We start from the raw sequence: 20,649 nt of genomic DNA on the forward strand, positions 1-20,649 counted from the left end.
TCCCCCATTATCCCCTTTTTAAGGGATCTGGTCCTTGTGGCAGAGAACCTCTTGATTGTTTCCCCAGGAGTAGTTTGTGTACAGTGACAGCTGGCCCAGACAGGTCAAAGGCCCTGGATCGTGATACAAGGGTACAGGCAAGGACGTAGTCAGTACAACTGGTCGAATCAATATAGTAATCAGGCCGAAGGTCAGGGCAGGTGGCAATCAGGCAAGATGTAGTTAGAAATCAGGCCAAGGTCAGGACAGGCAGACTTCAGGAAAGCTGGTTAATGACGTACAGGGTCAAAACTGAGTAGCAATCAGAAACACCTTCACTTGGAACACAAGGAACCTATTGGGCAGGTGTCTAAAATAAACCAGGATGGCTGGAGTAGGCCAGACACAAAAAAGCTGGATGCATGCGCTGCCCCCATGGGAAGCCAGAGGAACAGTGTAGCCTCTGCTACACAGAAGATGGGGAACTGATGGATACTTTGAATGGCTGTCACAAACTGCATAAAAAACAGCTAAAACTATTGCTATAGTAACAGCATAGAAACGTATAGCATGGATAGGTGTTGCAAATAATGTCTGAAGCTTGATGTAAAATTTGTAAAAGGTCAACCTGGGAATTTATGCATATGCTGCCATACAAAAATGAAATAAAAAGTATATAATGAAGCAGATGAAAGAATAGCATTCTGCTAACTAGTAACCATTATTGCTTGGTCTTAGCGGATGTCACTGCAGGGGTTAAGGACTGATCGTGACGTATATAAGAAGTTGCATAAGAATGCCAGTGGGCCGTGTCACCGGTGGCTGTCCAGTATTTGCCAGGACTACAGATTAGACGGACAGACTGTCAGCGGTGGTTACAGTCACAGGAAGGGGAGCTCCCGAGTCTGGCCAGAAGCAAACACCAATTTTCAGCTGCCGGAGAGAAAATAAATATGCTGCTCCGGATATTTTTAGATGAAGCCTGGAGGGAGTCGGCAGCTTTTCTGACTAAACAAAGCTCTGTAGCTGTCCTGTCCTGTGCTGTGGGCTGAAAATCTGCTCTACGCTTTGTGCAAATAGTGCCCTATCATCACCCTGGATCCAGCTCACACCTGTCTGCAGCGACGACTCTCCAGATGACAATAATACATTTGTTCATTCGACCATTTAGATACTGGTTTACTTTTAAAGATATAATAAGCAAGGAAAAGGGCCTGGTAGGCAGTGGCAAAGCTCTCCGCTAGCAGACAATTCTAGAGCTGCAATATTCACTCTGCTCAGGTTGTGTCTGGGATAAGACACCTTTTCCGTTAATGCACTTTGGTCATGAGAAGGTCTCCCGTTAGTACGCTTGGCTTTAGCATTTCAGCCGCAGATTAAAAATCATGCTTTGAATCTATTTGAGGGCGGCAAGGATTTCTGTGTCTGAATGGAAAAAAATCCATTTTTGAAGTATCTAATGCCAGAGTCTAGATGTGCGTTAGCAGATCCAGACAATGTTATTGTGATCCAAATACAATCTAATTGCTATTGCACAATACATAGATATAGCCTACCAAATATCAGAAGATGTACCAGAAATCAGTGAGTAGATCTTAACACCATGTTGCTCTGCCAACTAATACTCTGAACTTTTTATTAGACGCCCAGCCCATTCATTAGACCCCCCCGGCCCTCTCACGTTTGGCGCTTCCCGTATAATAATCCTCACTGTGATCCCGGAGTGCAGCATAAAATAACAAGTTTTACATGGATCAGTTTCAGTGTGAATCCACATTAGATGGGAAAACCTAGCGATCTTAGATACTTTCAATAAGGCCAGGTAATCGGTCGTAGACTAGCCGGGGTCTCACCACCAACTGTGTGTTTTTTTTGGTGTGTAACGGTGTGGAGAGTATACCGAGAATGGCATGATCGAGGAAAACATCCAGCTAAAAGAGATCCTGTGGACAGAAACAACTTGTCACCAAAAGGGATCAGAGGAGGATGTCAGGAATCGTTCTGTCCAACAAGCGCTGCACAGTCAGCTGAATACAACGCTGGAGCGTCAACTAACGTGTCCGAACGCACAACAACTCGCCGTTCCCCCGCACGGATGGGCTATAACAGCAGGCGACAAGTTCCAGCGCCATTGTGTATTGTGAAACAAAGACAAGACTCCAGTAGGCCATCAGTGTAAATATGTTAAGTAGTATCAGCAGGTATGCCATAAATCAACCAGCAGATATTACCAAAACTGTGCTACTCTGTTAACAAAAAAGCTGTGAGTGTAACATGTATGATGGGGCTGTTTGAGCAGTAAAAGTGTATCCATCTTGTATTCTTCACATTGTTAGGGTGAATGAAAAGTGGTGGAGCTACTCCGTGGGTATATAAAGTTTGTTGATGAATATTGGTACAAGTGTATGTAGGAAGCGCTACCAGCCAGATATGTACCTATACAAAACAGGTCAAGAAGTACACAGTGGAAGTTAAAAAAAATGGCTCAAGGCGCAACAATCCCAAAAAATAGTGATGATGATACGATAAGAAGATGAGGAGTATAACCAGCACAACAAACTCTTTTTGAGGAAAAAAAAAACGAATTCAGTAAATGCTGGATGGCTACGATATGTATTTAAGTTGCCATGCCAGCACGGCCAATATGGAAACTATAGAGAGAACCAGGCTGCAGATGTGGTTCCTGGTGTCTGAAATGTTTGGTCAGTATACTCCGTACATTCAGAACTTTGAGAAAAGAAAACCAGACCACACAACCTTGGTGCTATCAACACTAGCTCTCCAAAAGAAGGCCATTTTACAGAAGTCTCATAAAAAATAGTTCCAGTCGACCTGAGAGAAATCCTGCCTCTAACTAAGACATCACCGTTCTTGTTTAGTTTTAATAACCAATGATAATAAATCAATTATAATAAATTATAATTTTTACAAGTGAGGCGTGTTCTAGCCTCATTTCAAATGTTATATACACACACACACACACACACACACACACACACACACACACACACACACACACACACACACACACACACACACACACACACACACACACACTTCTGCTTATTAATTCAATAAACAGATGACTTCCTGTCACATTCAGTATGTGTGTGATTTGTAAGCTTCTTCAAACTTGAATATGTTTATCTCGGGGAAACCGCTTGTGTAAACTACACAATTCTTGCAGACTCCACCCTTTTTTAATAATCAGGTGCCTGAAAAGCTTGTAGGAAAAGCTGAAATTATATAAAAGGAATAAAATTAAATGCTGTGCTTCTTGATTTGTGAGTAAAAGATGAAAAAGGGGAGTGGAGGGAGAGTGGTGAGATAGTTCTTAAGTACCATGTGTTTCAAATGATGAAGGTGCTTCCAACCAGATGACGCTCCACCAAGGTGGGCGGGAATATAGCGAAAAGAGTGTGGAAAAATACTGGTGTGAAGGCGCAACACAAGCTACTAAAGGGGTCCAATATGCGATAGTGAAAGCACTTCTTTATTTGACAAAATAAAAAACAGTAATTGTAAATGCGTTTCGGGGATGAGCCCCTTCGTTAGTATATGACAGGGAGGAAAGAAGTGCTTCACTTCTTTCCTCCCAGTTTCCCTGCCACATTTGGATACCTTTGGAATTGTGTCACCCCCAGGCATCCTGTCATGTTCAACCCAGCCAAACTGAGGAAGGAGCTCGTCTCCAAAACACGTTTTCAATTGCTCTTTTTATTTTGTCAAATAATAAAAAAAAGAAGTGCTTTCACTATCGCATATTGGACCCTAATCCTTTAGTAGCTTAGAGTGTTGCGCCTTCTCACCAGTATTTTTCCCCACTCTTTTTGTACTTCATGGTTTGTCCAACCTGTACATGCCACTCCAATTTGAACACTTGTTAACCCTATATATACACACCTGGCTCTGGAGTTTTGGCTAACGTTGTCCTATACCCAAGAATGGAATGCACCCAATGATAGACCAGGGATGGAACAATTTAAAGAGAAAGAAAGGCGATTAAAGGACGAACGTGATTTAATTGCTTCCTTTAACACTCCATTTGTAATCTTATTTTGGCGCATCTTTACGATAGGCCATCAATAGTGCTCTGCTACCAGGGACCCACACTGATCAGCTGTTCACCAGGCCAGTTTGTTTGTGAACTGAACTGATTTCTGCAGGAAGCAGACAACTCCGTTCTCACTGTAGTGGTCAGACTTTCATGTAAAGTTTCAAATGAGGTGAATGGCCCCTACAGTGAGAATGGAGCTGCTGCCAATATACTGTTGATGGCCTATCCTAAAAAGGTAGTATTACCCACCTTGGGGTCATTTTAAAAGAAAATCTCATAAAACCTTTTTAAAGAAGTGGTCTTACTTCTTGCTGTTGTGTGGCAGAAGGCAGACAGCTCCGTACACTGCGCAGTGGCCCGCATTGGTACTGTACGCTGAGTCCTATTAAAGTCAATGGGCCTCAGGCTGCAACACCAACCCAGGCCACTGTGCAATGCACGGAGTAGTATGCTTCCTGCAGCAAAACACCTACAAGTGGGACAATCCCTTTAATGCTTTACCTGGTTCATCTCACATTAAACATTTAGGCTTTGTCCACATGACAGAATTTATATTGGATGATTTTGTGCGGATTTGGTCTCAAAATCAGTAGCAGAAATCCACAGTCCAGTCACAAAATTCTGCAGTGGATTTTTTAAAGGGCTAATTCTAATTTCTTGATGCGAATTCGGTGCAGAATCTGTAAAGATTGTTCTCACTTTTTTCTGAACATGGATTTTAAATCTGTGTGTAGAATAAATCCATGCCATACAGACTACAGCAGAGATTCTCAATTAAAGCAATTTCTCAAATTTGTCGCAGAAATAATGGCAAAATTCCGCTGTGGGAACATAATCCAAGAATTTCTCAGACCATAAAATATTCTGTCAGAAGAATTTACAGCTCATCCAATAGCACTGAGAGAATCAATCGTACCTGGATAATAGGGTGTCCTCCAGTGATTGCTTTCACTGCTCCACGGCTGCCCTCCGTTTCATAGTGGGCACGATGGTGTGGTTTAGGCTGCACTTCTATCTGGAGCTCATAAGAAGCAGCCTGGCTTGTCAATGGCCACTCGAGGGGTGGCAGCGAGGCGACAGGGATGCTGCATGGGAAAAAAATGACAGGATCAATGTGTGAGGACAGGAATACTGCTAGAATGTCTTTACAAATTCTGCATCAGTGCAGTCTTACCATTGGACTTAAAACAACCCTACAGATCTGGACAAACAAAGATGGCCAAACCGCTTCTCTGACTACGGGCTCATGTCCACGACCTTGATATCTCATTGATCCATGCACACCGGTGTGTAGACACGGCATATCGATATGCAAGAGAAATAAATCGCACCATATGCAATTTCTCTGCGTACCAGGCAGAGTGAGCTCCATACACGCTGTCCATGTGCAATATATTGTGTATGGGCAGCGTTTTCATACGAATTCTCACTTTGAAACAGAGCAGGCAGATAAAAAATAAATTAAAAGTCACACTGCGCATGTCTGTGTGCATGTGATACTAGGACATGCACAGCGCCATATGCAACCATACGTGGTCTCTGCAGGCTCTGTGCTAGCAGTGCGTATGGCTGCAAAATGTGTAAACCGCTGCAGGGAGACTTGCAGCGTTCTACGCATACTACCGTGAGCACGAGCTTTACTTGATGCACTATGCATTAGAGGGCTTAGACACTACATACTGCTATGACTGGCCAGCACTGCCTAAACAAAGCAGATGTACTGTCTTAGACTAATGACGTAATTAATACAGTGTGCATCAGGTAGTGCAGCCATCTAGGTTTGTCCAGGATGGGACACTTTAATATCAGTGTAAAATTAGAGCGAGACCTCTCGGTCTTCCTTTAAATAGCCTCAAATCTGATGCAACCTATGACAATACATATGACATTTTCTTATTAAAGTCTACCGCCCCAAACAATGGAAAATCCGTTCCTTCGTACAGAAGGTTTGTTGTATCTGCGTGAAAACATTTTTAATTAACATTTAAAGCTCCTTCTGAATAGTTTCCTCAGCTATCAGCAGAGAATTGGCATGAAATAAATCAAATTTACGGCTATAGAAACGATTCTCATCATTGATAAATACAGTCGTTATGATCTATATCGTCTCGCCATGCAAGACGGGGTGGAAGAGCCCTTCAGCTTAGGTGGATATCTATGAGATATAGCAGCCGCTGAGGGTAAAAGGATTGTGAGTATTGTTGAGCCGCTGGTTGGGGTTCTGTGGGGTTTAGTACTGGGAGATATTTTAGGACACACTCTTGCGATACAGTTAATATGTATATATTGCAGCCATCTGCGGTCATTGGCAAATGTAATTAGTCTCTTGTGAGACATTACAGGCTATAGGAGATACAAGGGATGCGCTTATAGGTCTGGCTGCTCTGCTAGGTTAAGAGAAGTGTACAGAAAATGCTGCAAAGCTGGGTGAGCAGATGCCAAATGCACATCAAGTGAAACTGAAGTCCTCCTCCAATGGCCAGGACTATCAAAGTTGTAGACATGCTTTTAGCTAAGAATGTAATAATGTTAACTTTATTTTTTACCTAGGAGGGTTGTACAGGTCCAATGGTTCTAAAATAGCAAAATGAGCTGTACTTACCAGTCCTCAGCTCCGCGATCCAACGCTGCAATCCCACTAATCTTGTTTGTTGTGGAGGCTGCCGTCACCAGATGTCACTAGACCATCAGTGCTCACGTCCTGGGCGCCAAGATGCCAGCAGTTCAGAATGATGACACTGCAGTATCTGATTGGCTGCAGCAGTCAGGTGAAATCTGGTGAGACTATCCTCCACAACAAATGTCAGGAGATTAGCGGGGCTGCAGCATTGGATTGCAATGGGCTGAGGTTAGGGAATGTTGTTTGGTAATTGGACGACCCCTTTAAACAGGACCCGAGGTATTTAAACAGCTCTTTAAAAAGTGGGAAACTGCTTTATTTGGGCCTAATGATATATTTTAGTGCAAAACAACCTTCGCCTAAGGCCTCATGTCCACGGGGAAAATCAGATCCGCTGCAGATTCTACATGTAGAATCTGCAGCGGGTCCCTCCTGCCCCGCGGACATGAGCGCTGAAAATAGCAATTTAAAAGCATTTACCTATCCGTAGCGGCCGGCGAAGCTCTGCTCTTCCTCACGGCCGGATCTTCATTTTCGGCCGGCGGATGAATTCCTGACGCCGGCGGCACGTCGCCGGCACGTCGTCGACGTGCCGCGCGCATGCGCCGGGCACATCCGCCGAGCCGAAGCAAGGGAGATGCGGCCGTGAGGAAGAGCAGAGCTTCGCGGCCCGCTGCGGGTGAGTAAATGCTTTAAATTCCTATTTTAGGTCTCCCGCGGATCTGGACGGCTTCCATAGGCTTCAATAGAAGCCCGCGGGAGCCGTCCCCGCGGGAGACCCGCATGAAAATGGAGCATGGTCCAGATTTTTTCATGCTCCATTTTTTTTAAAATCGCTTTTATTGACGATCCGCGGGTATTTATCTACCCGCGGGTGGTCAATGCATCCCTATGGGGTGCGGATCCGCGCGCGGGAGATCCGCTGCGGATTTTAAATCTCATTTTGCCCGTGGACATGAGCCCTAAAGGCTGAACACATGCATAACATTTCCAGTTTAAAAATAAACAGAAGTTTTGCACATGAGTATATACAGATGTAAAAAAGTTTATGTTGCCTATACAAGTCTATGGGAGAGTACACGCACGGGTCTCTGAAAAGTCAAGATTTTCGTTCAGCGCCGACTTCAGCAGTGGGCACTGCGGAAAACAGGAAGCAAGTATAAAAAGTACAGCACCCAGTTCTGTCATCTCGCCTAACAGAACCATAAGTTAGTTAATGGTGCTTTAGGGAGGTGACATGTTCCCTTTAATGTGTTAAATAAACTGGCACAGAACGTCTTATTGCCCTTTCAATGGCTTCTGATGTGCTAAAAGACGCCTGTCATCAGAAAACCATGGCTGAACTCCTAACTTTGCATTGGTACTCTGGACATAGGCAGTATCATACCTCCTCCTTTTGTAGAAGTGCAGCCGTCCAGGAGCTATAAGTGTTTCAAGGTTCCCTGCCCTGTGTGTAAATCTGCTGCAATCCATCTGATGGGCAAAACTGCAGCTTGTACTGGTCCAGGCGCTCTGCCCCTGCTTGTGTAATGACCAACATCTATAGCTGGTGTTAGCTCTCCCTCACAGAGAAGTTTCTGTACACCGTGTAGCGCTGACTTTTCAGCGCAGCACTGAACACTGTACAAAGCTCTCATTCATTTCAACGGGGCTGTTCACACAAGCCTCAAAATGCAGCGTCTTCAACGCTGGGCTTTGACAGCAATGCATGTTCTATCTTTGGCCGTTTTCAGCCGTGCGTTGCCCATTGAAATGAATGGGCAGCAGTTTCAGTGCTGCTGAAAATGTGGCACAACTTGGTACCAGCAATAACTGCACTACCAAAAACAAAAAAAAAAGAAAAGGAATACTCACCTAGGATCAAGGCCACTTGTCAAGCCAACAGAGGATCTTTTGCTAGTGAGGAGGATTAAATTCCCCGCCTCCCAGCAAGAGATTGCTCTAATTAGATGAGCCGACTGACTGACAGCCGGATCTGCCAATCACTGCCAGCGCTGGATGCACCAATCACAGCCATTGAATGGCTGTGATTGGTGCCTCCAGCGCTGGCTGCAATTGTTACAATTGGCTGAGTGACAGCCGGCTCAGCCAATCTCCTGCTGGAGCCGGGGATTTCTAATTTCCGCCACTGGCAAAAGGTCCTCTGCCAGCTTGACAAGTGCCCGGCAGCCTGCCTGGAGGCCCAAAGAGCAGCGCCGGGGAACCCTACGGCACCTGCTAGGTGAGTATTGATTTTTTTTCCCAGCATCCTTGGCTGCGTTTTCAGCCAAATCTCATGCCAATGCTGCTGAAACCAGGCAGAATCTGCCGTAAACACAGCGTTGAAAAATGCTGCATTCCTGCAAACACCTGTGTGAGGGAGGCCTTAGTTTACTTTTATTTGCATGTGTTTTTTAGGGGATGAAAAGGGATACACGAAAAGTGTGAAGGAAGCCTTAAAGGGAATGTCTCAGCTTGAACACGCTGTCCAAACTGCAGGCAGCCTGTCCTAGAAAAAGGAGCCGAGACTATTGGTATATTGTTTCATAGGAAAAGATTCAGTGCAAGGCCGGGCTCACACGGGCATAAGCACATTTTGGCCGTATTAAGTACTGCATATTACATGTGCAAAATTTGTGTGCATAATAGGTTGCACAAATATGCTTGTGTGAATGAGCCAACTTGTATTTTATGCATTTAAACCTTTGCTCATTCTGACCTGAACAGTCCGATGGGTGCTCCCATCAGTGATTGACAGCCTTCCCTTTATATACAGTCATACACAGGTAGCTGTCAATCACTGATAGCTCCGCCCACTGGACTCTTTAGCTTAGAAGGAGCAAAGGTTTAAATGCATAAAATAAAAGTTATACTGAATCTGTCCATATAAAATGCTCAGCATCTCCAGCTCTATAACCTGCCTGCAGTTTGGACAGCATGTTCAAGCTAGCAGACTCCCTTTAAGGCACTCTTTCGTGAGCTAATGATTGGGCACAAACATTTGCCTGAATGTTCACCTGCCCAATCATGGGTCTGAAGATGACGGAGATCAGCCAACAAAAAAAAGCAAGCAATCGCTCATTCTGTTGTTTTTTCTTTTATGCCTGCATAAAAATGGTTGTTCAGCGGCAGCACATGCCCCTATATGAATGGGGCTGAGCTGCTGAGGAATGTAATTAGTATGGCCACGATTGTTCAGTCCCAAACCTCCAATCCTCTATAATGTAAATAGCAGAACCAGGGCGGACTGACATGTTATAATGTCAACTAGTGTTTCTTTAGCATGCCAGAGGATTAGGAGGTGTAAAATGACCCTTGGGCCCCCTGTCCACGGCAGCGATTTTGCCAGCGGTAAACCGCCGGCTGAAGCTTTCCATAGCGTTGCTATGGAAAGCACCGACCCCGTGTCCACAAGCAGAGAATGATTGCGATTCTCCACTCGTGGCCGGCAATTCGCAGCAAGCTGGGAATTGCTCCGATTCTTCGCGGTCAGCCTATCAGATAGGCTGACCAGAAGAGATTTGCCTGCCGCTCCTGCTCCCGGGCAACACCCGTGACAGGGGGCCTTAGGCCCATGCGGATTTCTGCTGCAGATTTCACAGTGGATGCACTTTAAATTGTCTTTTTTGCATGTGGGAGATCCATTGAGATAGAGGACAATTGAGCCCACCCGTGCATGATCCGCGTAAAATGGAGCATGCCGCATTTTTTTTTTCTACGCATGAAATCTGCAAATCACTTTAAATACCATCCACGGCTATTTAATTAACCGCAGATGGTCAGTGCTTTCTTATGGGATGTGGGTACGTGGATTTCACGCACGGGAGAACTGCGTGGATCTGATAAATATAATTTCCCCGTGGACATGGGGCCTTAGTCAATATTGTTGGACTTAGACCGCCCATATTCTTGCTAAATTAGAATCACAATACTCAGGCCCAGTTACATGCAGTCCCTCAATTATAAAGCCCCAGCTCATTCCATTACCAGAACTTTCTATACTAAGTGTATGTTTACACTTGGCATATTTGCTATCGATTCTCTAACAGAAAAAAACCTGCAGCAAATCCACCACGTATTAAAATATCCGTAGGATGAATTCACACGAAGCAGTTTTCCCGCTGTAAAAACCACACTTTGAAAAACAAAATTTGTGTTTTTACTGCAGTTTGTGTTTTTTTTTTACAGCATCGCAGCAAAAACGCATAGTTTTTTTCCAATGCAGCTTTGGTATAGTTTTTACCGCAACTAAACCTGTCTGTTTGAATGCACCCAGAGGCCCAAGAAATCCTGACCTGAACGTTAAAAAATAAAATTTGCATTGCAGAGGATGAAGTGATGTAGATGCACACACCATTAAAAACTACTTAAACCCAATATGCCAGCAAGTGCAAACTATTATCCTGCTCTCATGCAAGGTTATAAACTTGACCAAACTTATTCTACTGAAGAGCCAAACAAGGATAACTATACCTGTAGTAGGGCATCGCAGGTAAAATTTGCTTCGGCCAGGTGGGAGGCACAAGTAGGATAGACCCAGGATCCGAACTCTTCCTCTCCTCAGACTCGTAGGGCCCAATATATTCTGGAGGCTGGTAAACCTGACACGCCATGCTCTTATGAGGAGCCACTGGGGAACGATCTGGGCTGTTTTTCCACATTTTTGTTGGCACGCCACATGAAGGATCGGTAGATAGGCTAAGGTCTTCCATAAGATGTGCGGATGCAGAAGGGTTATTGTAACTCAGTGAAGAGTTATCGTCCCTCGGATGAACACGAGGTGATGCCTGGGGAGAGGGCGTTCTTGACTGTCGTGGAGAAACGTTGGTTTGATGGCTATTGTAGAGCTCAGCACAAGGGTACCGTCTTTTGAAGCCTGGGGATGACGACCGTGAGTTGGGTCGAGGAGATGGAGAACGTGGTCCCAGGCAGGTGTCCTCTGTGATGCTTGCCCGTGGAGACATTATTGGAGAAGCTCTAGGAGAATAACGAGGGAAGTTTTGTATCTGTGGACACAGGTCATCATTAGGACCATTATTTGGTGAAACGCAAGGTGAGGTGTAAGGAGAGAAATTAGTCTCTGAAATATAACTTGTTGATGACCCACTACTAGCAGGGCTCAAGCAAAGTGGTTCTCTGTAGCCATCATAACCATAGACTTGCAAGGTAGCAGCCAAGTTTGGCTGATGCTCTACCAAAGTATCTGAATCTCTGCTGCGGTATGAGCCTGCATGAAACAGTTCATGAGATGGAGTGATCTCAATCCTTGGACTCATAGCTGGAGCCCCGGGTACATTTTTAGGGTCTAATTGGTACCTGGACCCTACACTACTGTGCTGTTCATATGTGCCCATGGGATCTGAGGATAACCTATGATAAGCCAGAGGTTTGGACCCATAATCGGAGACATCGGCATGAGAGTACGCAACTCCAGAAGATGGACTGATGATTTTATGTGAAGGAGTCGATTCTTCTGGAAAAAGAAGGGTCTTTTAAAAACTAAATATGATATAACTTATGTTAACAATCACGGACAATTAAATATGTTGATTAGATAATAGAATAAATTAAAGGCATTTTCTGGGCAAAAACAATTGACCTTTTCCCAGGATAGGTCATCAATAGTTAATCACTGGGTACCCGCTGCTTGGAATCCCCAACAATGTACCCGTCGCCCAGCCCACTGTCAATGCAGTGGGCAGGACATGCATCTTAGGGGACAGGGGATGAAGTAACCTGGCTAGCTTCACTTCCATTGAAATCAATTGGAGCTGAAGCCGCTAGGACTCTTCTGCGGTGTCGGAAGTAGAAGTGCTGAAAGCATAATAGCTGCTTTAGCTTCTATTGATATCAATGGGAGTGAAGTCAGCCAGGCCACTTCCTCCCCTGTGACACACGTCCTGCCCGCTCGGGGATCGATGCAGCGCTGGGGATCCCAAGCAGTGCATCACTGGCGATTACCTATCCTGGGAATAGGTCATCAATAGTTTTTGCCCAGAAAACCCCTCTAAGGATCATAATCAAACTTAAGCTTAAAGAATTTCTAGGGCTCAGATCTCAGACCAAACTTCTGAAAACCAGATCTCTACCATGTTTTCTCAGGTCTGGAGATTTTGCTGCGAGACAGTAAAGAATCTCTGTATTGTCATACATTACTGCTGTAAGAACAGTCTTCCCCTATACACAATTATAAATGTTTGTCTTGGAGTCACAATGAGCGGTGGAGATCTATAAACGTAAACTACTATTGCACTATAATATATACAATGCAAGGCGGCCCAATTCATTTACACTTCTCTATGCGGCAATAGATTTGATATGGAGTAAAGAGTTATTAGGTTAATCTAGCAGTACTCGGTCACTTCTACTCATAAGGTTTAAATAAAGCAGGCCTGGAACTAAAGAACAGTCATCATGTACAGATAGGTACCACCATCTGACTAGAAGGACAAATGCGCACATCCCACAAAGCTGAATGCAGATACAAAGATGTACTGTGAAATATCTTCTTGGTTAATATATAAAATGAACCCAACCAGAATCCAGTGACTACAATGGTGGCCCATGTAACCAATAACCACACCTGACTCCTACATTTTTAGGAGCGAAAGTCATTTTTCTATCCTGGAAACCTGCTGCATAGTAATAGACGTAAAACATGACATGCTGCCTGCAGGCACCACAAGGCGGCTCTCATACGAGCGAATTAAGGAAGCATTTCTATATTAAGGACGTGTGTCTCAGCCCGACCACGGGGTTTACTGACCCAAACTAGGAATATCGTAAGTCCTTAGGATGTTCTGAGTTCAAGTCAGTAAACCCCACGGTCAAGCCAGGACACGGGTTCATATTATGGACGCAGAAATAATAATATAAACGCTCATCACAAACTGGCCTTCGAGGGATGATGGGAGCTTATGGCATACTTTGTTCAGAGGTGCAAGTAGCCAAAACATAAAGAACCTAACTGCTGCCGTTGGTCAGTCCATAGTTCGGTGTAACCGCCATCAGTCGGTCCACAGTTTTATATAACCGCTGCAATCAGTCAGTCCACAGTCGAGCGTAAACATCGCTATCCATCAGTCCTCATAGAATGGTAGAGTTGGAAAGGACCTCCGGGGTCATCGGGTCCGACCCCCTGCTCAGAGCAGGATCACTAAATCATCCTAGACAGATGTCTGTCCACAGAAAATGCTGCCATCATCAGTCCGCAGTCCAATGTAACTGCTGACATTAGTCAGTCCATTGAGAACATGGTCGATCAGACCACAGTCTGGTGAGAACACTGCCATTGGGCACTTTCCCTCTTGCGTATTTTACTCAGTATTTCTAAACCAATTCCAGGAATTGAACAGAGAAAGACTAGACTTGCAATAGTCGCACCTCTTCTGCGTCTTAGATGCACTTTCAGCTTTGGCTTACAAATAGTGATGCAAAATAGAAGTGGATAACTTAACTACTTAAAGATCTTTCTGTCTATAAAACAAATGGCCCTCGCTGCCATAAAACAGCACATAGGCATATACTCCCCTCTCCATGCTGTATCCAGCACCGACGCTCCTGGTCTCCTTTGTGATGTCACGTTTACCGGCTGCAGTCCTGCCTGTTTATAGGACGTCACAGGCTGCTGCAGCCAATGACAGAGCTCAGCAGCAGCATGTGACGCCCCGTAAACAGGCGGGACTGCAGTCTGTAAACAAACAACTGAAGCAGGACCGAGCGGTGGCGCAGGACACAGCATGGGGTGGGAAGAGGCGAGTATATGACTGATTCTTATTTTATGGCAGGGGAAGCTGTGTTGCACATAAAAAAAACTAAACGCTTTGAAGAGGACCTAGCATATCCCTTGGTCGGTGTGCCTGCTATATAGCTCTGCAGCTGCAGCCTATCATAATGGTTTTCTTTCTACACCCTCCAGTTTCCTCGTATTCATACCCCTTTCATTTGGCTCCTGGAGCTTTGAGCCGTTCCAGTTGACCTAATAACATAACAGGCCCCCTTTAAGTTTATTTATTCTTTATATAATCAACTGCTAACATATTCTATATTCTGTATATTTCAGATGAGAAAAGCGCCTTCCCATCCCAGAACACCTAACTATAAAACACACTAAGCCATTCAATAATGTCCGACATAAGAGTGCAATGTATAGCAGAGTGCGGAGTCAGACGTATTTCATCATCAAGAAAACAAAAGTTACTCCCAAATGTTTTCTATTGTTGTACTTTCAGGGAAATGTTGATCAGATGACTGGAAATCAATTACAAGAAAGCAAAGTGCCCCATTATCTGCAGCGGTAATTTACCTGAAACTATTTATTGGATGAAAATGCCCCATAAACAATAAGTATAATACTACTATATTAATGGTCTTCCATTTCCTTCAGTTAACGGTGTATTATATTACTGCATCTCCTGCATGTAGTCAGAATGGATTTCACTGAAGACAGTTTTGTTTTTTTAGATTTCTTCCCAGTTTAATCCCCTCATGTGTGTTATAGGGATCGTTGGAAACGGTTTTTGTTTGAAATATTTTAAACTCCTCCCCAGCAAGCAGAGGTCACTCCCAATATTGCCATATCCAGAGGACCTGTTCTCAGAGTCCCCATGTGATAGGAGAGCCATACGACTTTCCCAAGACAATAGAATTGCATTATGATTGCACAACAACCTGTCAGGAAATATAAAGTCCCCATTGCTGTTCTGCAGGCACTATAGGAAGTCAGAATCTGTCACAACGCTCATCGGCATCTCATAACTGCAGTTTAGGTTTATTTTTATTTCGCCCTCTTAATAAAATAAAAATAGTCCACAATTTCCACTAGTGAAGGTCTATATTATAAATGCTGAAGGCAAAACACTCCCTGGTGATGGAGCTTTCTAGGCAGAATCCTCAGACGGCATTTACACTTGGCACTTTGGGGTTTTTCTTATTGCTACAGTTCAAAAATAAGCCTAACAACAAAACATCAAAACCTCATGCAGGTTTCTTAGGGACGTTTCACTTAAAGACGCAAAAGATTCTGCATCAAACTCAGCGTGTATCCATACAGGGGGTACTGGTGCATCTTGTCTCCACTGGAACTAGGGGTGGAGACATGGGTTGGCCTGCCTCAGTGACAGGTGACGTCCCCAGCAGTGGATTGGCTGATGCAGGTGGGCTCTCTGTCCGCGTTACCCTCCTGCGACTTTTCCTGCCGTACTACCACCAGTTTCTCGCCCGTCTCCTGTAACTCACCATGGCACTGTCCCTTGTAGCTCCAGAGCTGTCCCTTGTGCCGTTGTGGCTCCAGAACTGTGAGCATGGCTAGTGCTGTGCTCCTGTCCTTCTGCATCGCCGCTTACGCCGCTGTGAACAGCATGAACGAACGCATCCGATCAGCTCCGCTGCGCTCAGCCACTGTCAGTGTAGGCGCTGGCCTCCCTTCTGCCCTTGAATCTGTGCTCGCTGGCGCCTTTGGCAGCCTCACACTCACAATGACTGTATGCATGCGCCGCTGCAGGAACATACGTGCCTGGTTCGGTCAGGTCCACTGCGGTCCCCCACTGTCTGTAGTCGCCAGCCTCCCATCTGCCCTTCAATCTGGGGGTGGGGCGTGTGATACTAGGCCGTAATGGGTAACCCAGCCATGACAGGAGATGCTGCGGGAAGCAGCGAATCTATTGCTGTTGGCGCCACCTGCACCTTCCCGGTGACTGTGGCTGGCCAACCCATGTCTCCACCTCTAGTTACGGTGGAGACAAGATACACCAATACCCATACAGGGAATGGAGCAGAAATCTATAGCAGCAAATGAAACTATTATCTTTCCAAAATATTCCACACATGCAGAATATTTCTCCAAGATGCACTTAGCGTTTTTTCCCACTACCTAAAATTGTTTCACAGCCCGTCTGTACTTTCCTGGTTGCTGCCAACGAGGACATGTGACTGCTGTAACCAATCACAGGCCGCAGCAGTAATTTTCTACAGCCCCTGATTGTGCACAGAAGTCACATGTCCCTGTCAGCGACAACTATGAAGTACAGAGTGGCTGGGAAGCAATTTTAAATAGTGGGAAAACCCCCTTAAAAGACACATGTGAAGACGTAAAGCTTAATCTGCTGCTGTCGATTTCTGCTCCAAACCTTTTAAGTATACATGCAGATTTTGGTGCAGAATTTTCTGCATCTTGGAGTGTGTCTTGCAAAATAATTCTGCACGTATCAAAGAACCCTAAGGACCCATTTACACGCAAAGATAATATTTACAATGATTGAAAGATTGAAAGTTTTAGTGATCATTTTGCATCAAGTGTTAATGGACACTGATGTCCATTAACACTTTAGCATCTTCATTTGCAAGTAAATAGGCATCCAAGAGCTGCAAGTAAATAGGCATCCATGTGGGCTGGGCTCTGCATACAGCTGCACTGTTCTCCTCAGTGCTGCCAAGAGAATGCAATGTAACCTACCGACTCCCGCTGAGAACACAGCATGCGGTCTCTTGAGAGATACTTTATCTCTCTGTGACTGAACACTGCATTTTAGGTTCACCTTAAAATCATCGCTCAGACAGCAAATGCACGATGGCAGCATTTACATGTAATGATTATCGCTCATTTGGGGTCATTTGAACGAATTTTGAGCGATCATCGTTGCGAGTAAATGGGCCTTACGCTAGCTTTTCATATAGGATGGAATATTCCACAACAGTGTTATGGAATACTCCCCCCTGCGGAATATTCAGCCCTAAAATCTGCACTGCTAACGTGCCGATTTGGGCGCAAAAGTAAAAATAGATTATTACCCGCAATTCCACATCAATATCTGCCACTAGTAGTGCGGGGGAGAGAGCGTGAGATCTCTCTCTCTCTCCCTCTCTCCCCCTTCTCTCTTCCCCCTTCCCGCCCCCTCCCGAGCACGCTCAGAGAAGAATGCAGTTACTTGAGAAGAGCGAGGCTCGCTCGAGCAACTGACTTATCCGAGCGTGCTCTCTCATCTCTAGTAAGCATCTGATCACTGGGGGTCTTACTACTGGAACCCTCATACATCTGAAGAATGGCGCCCCTAAATGCCCCATGTGAACGAAGTGGCGTTGAGCACAAGTGACCCAGGCTCCATTCACTTCTATGGGACAAAAAGAGATTGCGGAGTGCATTGATTTCTGCCTGTCCCATAGAAGTGAATGGAGTGGTGGTCCATGCGGCATACAGGTCTGCCATTTTCTGAATCTGTGGTTTCCTAGTGGTTAGATCCCCAGTGATCAGACATATCCCGTGGATAAGGGATAAATGTCCTTGGTGACAAACCCCCTCCAAGCTCCTGACACTTTGCAAAAATAAGAATAAAAAGTGCTTTGCCTGGTGGAGTGAAAAGCAACACAGCAGAAAGAGCTGGCAGCGTTCCCAACCATTGTGCATAATGGCCAAGACAGCGGGCAGGGTAAACATGCCAAGTGCGCAGCGCCAACAACTTATTCTTCAATGTCTTTTGGTGATTGTTAAAAGAAGCCCTTGTCTTTAATCATGATTCATGAGAGACTACAGATGCTGCGGCGGTTACATTCGGGCACTACAAAGCCATGTAACGCTGTCTATTATGAGGCCTTGGTATGTTACAGCCTTTCCTCCTAATTAATTCCATGCTGTTAACAAGAACAAATCATTTCAATTATGGTTTTCGGGGCTTTGAAGAGAAGGGCTTAAAAAAGGGAAATATAAAAGACAAAAGTCTAACAAACTAAATTATAAATAGGAATGCAGTTTCTGTATGGCGACATTAAATACAAGACGACACAGACTCTAAAGAGCGGCGCTCTTCACAATGCCGTCTTGTTGTCTTATTTTCCCCCCTAAACTTTAGAAAATTACGCAGTAAAAAATAAAAATTATATCTGCGCGGTGATGAAATCCAGGGCATAATAAAACCTCCGCACAGAACTTCATCTGTGCTCTCTAATGAAAATGGGTGTTTGAATATTCATTAGGGAAATGTGCATCTGCCCAGCCGGCTGCTGAGACCCCATTTACACGCAAGGATGATCGCTTAAAATTCGTTCAAAAAATCGTTTTACAGTTTTAGAGGCGCTAAATCCTCGCACCCATCAAAGATAGAACATGCAACTGCAAAGCTCGCATCTAAGGTCCGTGGTGCGAGAAAAGATGGGACCTGAGCTATCTTTGGTGCATGCTTTCCATAGACTCCTAAGGTAGCTGGAAAACACGGACCATGCACCTCTGATCGTGCGAACGGGCTAATTAAAATAGCTGGTAATGACCCGGTCGTGCGATCTTTAGTGCAGTACTGACACAATCTTTTTACATGCCTATACTGAACTAAACCAGCGCTCGCCTGAACGAGGCAAATGGTAATGTTACACGTAAAGAACATTCGTGCGCAGCTTTTGATGTCAGGAAGGAATCCAGAGCTGGGCCTTGTTCACTTGGTGCATCTCTCAAACCGAAACCAGAAGTCTATCCAAAAACAAGAAACAGTCCTGAAAGGCAGGTGCAATAGGGGGGAGACTATAGGTGGTTGTGCCACTAAGGGCTTTTGGATGCACATTTTTTTAAAATCTGAACAAGTTTACTTGCATAAAAAATGCACATCCAAAAAATGCATTGCAGCGTTAGACAAAACACGCACTTTCTGTAGCTTCTATCTTCTAGGTATCAGTTTCAGAAATTCATGCGTAAAAGAGTTCAAATGTTCAAACGCCTTGCTATTGCATGAGGAAAAAAGAAAAAAAAAACAATCCGAAGGATAGGTCCTGCCCACGTACAGAAACTATGTGTGAGAAAAATAGGGCAATGCCTATTTTTTTGCACGAGAATCACGCTAGTCAAAATGAATCCATTTAAATCAACGGTTTTGTTACATTGTTCATACGCGATTTTCACGTTCGTAAAGCGATCCAAAAATACGGCCATCTGAAGAAGCCATAAGTAGCTTTACAACGGAGGCTACCAAAAAAGCATGAAGCGAAGAAAGGCGTTCTGTAATTCCCCTACAATTCCAGCACTACGTATATGACGCAGCATGACGGTAACCACATGTTTTACATCAGCGTAAACTAGAAGCAGAAGGCTGTCAAAGCACATGGTGGAAACGCACCAAGAAATGTAAGAATATAGAACACTCCTAGAAGAGTTTGCATCGGGAAGTCTGGGACAGACGATACCGGGTCAGAGACTGGCGAGAATCCCCCAGCAGCCCCTAAGCTCAGCGCAGCTCACTCCCTGCACTACATACAGACGGCATCACAGCTGTCTATATGTCCATATACCTAGTAAACGATTTATGTGGACTCATGGGCTGAGACAACATCTAGGCGCATTACGGCGGGCTCACACAAGCGTATGATTACCGCGTATTACGCGTGCGCTGCACGCCTGTGTGTTATGTGGTAACTCACAGACAATCAATTACATTGCTTTACACAGTTAAGCTTACATAAGTCTCATGATTGCGTAATATGCAAGCGCAAAAAAGAACGCAGCGGCAATGGAGCCCATTGTTCTTTGTGGGCATGTATGTACGTACGCCCATCTGCAATGTAATATGCTGAAGGGAGACAACATCCATCTAGTTTAGCCTGTTTCCACCCCCCCCCCCCCAGAGTATAATTTCGCCACCATGCGCAGTAGTACGCCATCACAGCGAGCTCCAAAGCTGTAAAAAAAAAATGCTGCGTGACCCACACAGTGTTTTACGCTTACGGCCGTGTGAGCGTGGCCTTAGGACTTCCCAACATCACTGTGGAGGCCCTATCCCATGCTGCTGACTGCCACTGTGAACACTTATGCCACGTCATGGAGAGGACCCCGTCCAAAGCAAGAGTCGGGCAGCGGACTACCGCAAGGGCTCCCAGGACAGAAACAGCGAGAAGCCCTCAACAAGCAACCGGGTGAAAAACAGTGCTGGTTTTACCGTAAATCTGCATGGTTTGCAAACTGATTGTTACAAACTGAACAGTTTTGCTGGTAGACCTGCCATTCGGGGGTCCCGCCAGTCAGCTGAACGGACTCCACTAT

General features: G+C 44.9%; 1 protein-coding gene across 5 annotated transcripts in view; it reads right to left on the reverse strand.

The window, feature by feature from the left end:
- The window catches only part of NFATC2 (nuclear factor of activated T cells 2), a 134,691-nt gene that overhangs the window by 72,420 nt on the left and 41,622 nt on the right, over nucleotides 1-20,649 (reverse strand). For 3 of the 5 annotated variants that reach the window (XM_066587595.1, XM_066587593.1, XM_066587594.1), the window contains exons 2-3: nucleotides 11,109-12,108; nucleotides 4,953-5,121 (exon numbers count right to left, since the gene is read on the reverse strand). In XM_066587595.1, coding sequence (XP_066443692.1) covers nucleotides 4,953-5,121; nucleotides 11,109-12,108 — 1,169 coding nt within the window. The remainder of the gene's footprint in view (nucleotides 1-4,952; nucleotides 5,122-11,108; nucleotides 12,109-20,649) is intronic. The other 2 variants (XM_066587597.1, XM_066587596.1) reach the window with 2 other exon arrangements.

The sequence above is a fragment of the Eleutherodactylus coqui genome, chromosome 13 (genome assembly GCF_035609145.1).
Source record: "Eleutherodactylus coqui strain aEleCoq1 chromosome 13, aEleCoq1.hap1, whole genome shotgun sequence".
In the NCBI taxonomy this organism is placed as follows: domain Eukaryota; kingdom Metazoa; phylum Chordata; class Amphibia; order Anura; family Eleutherodactylidae; genus Eleutherodactylus; species Eleutherodactylus coqui.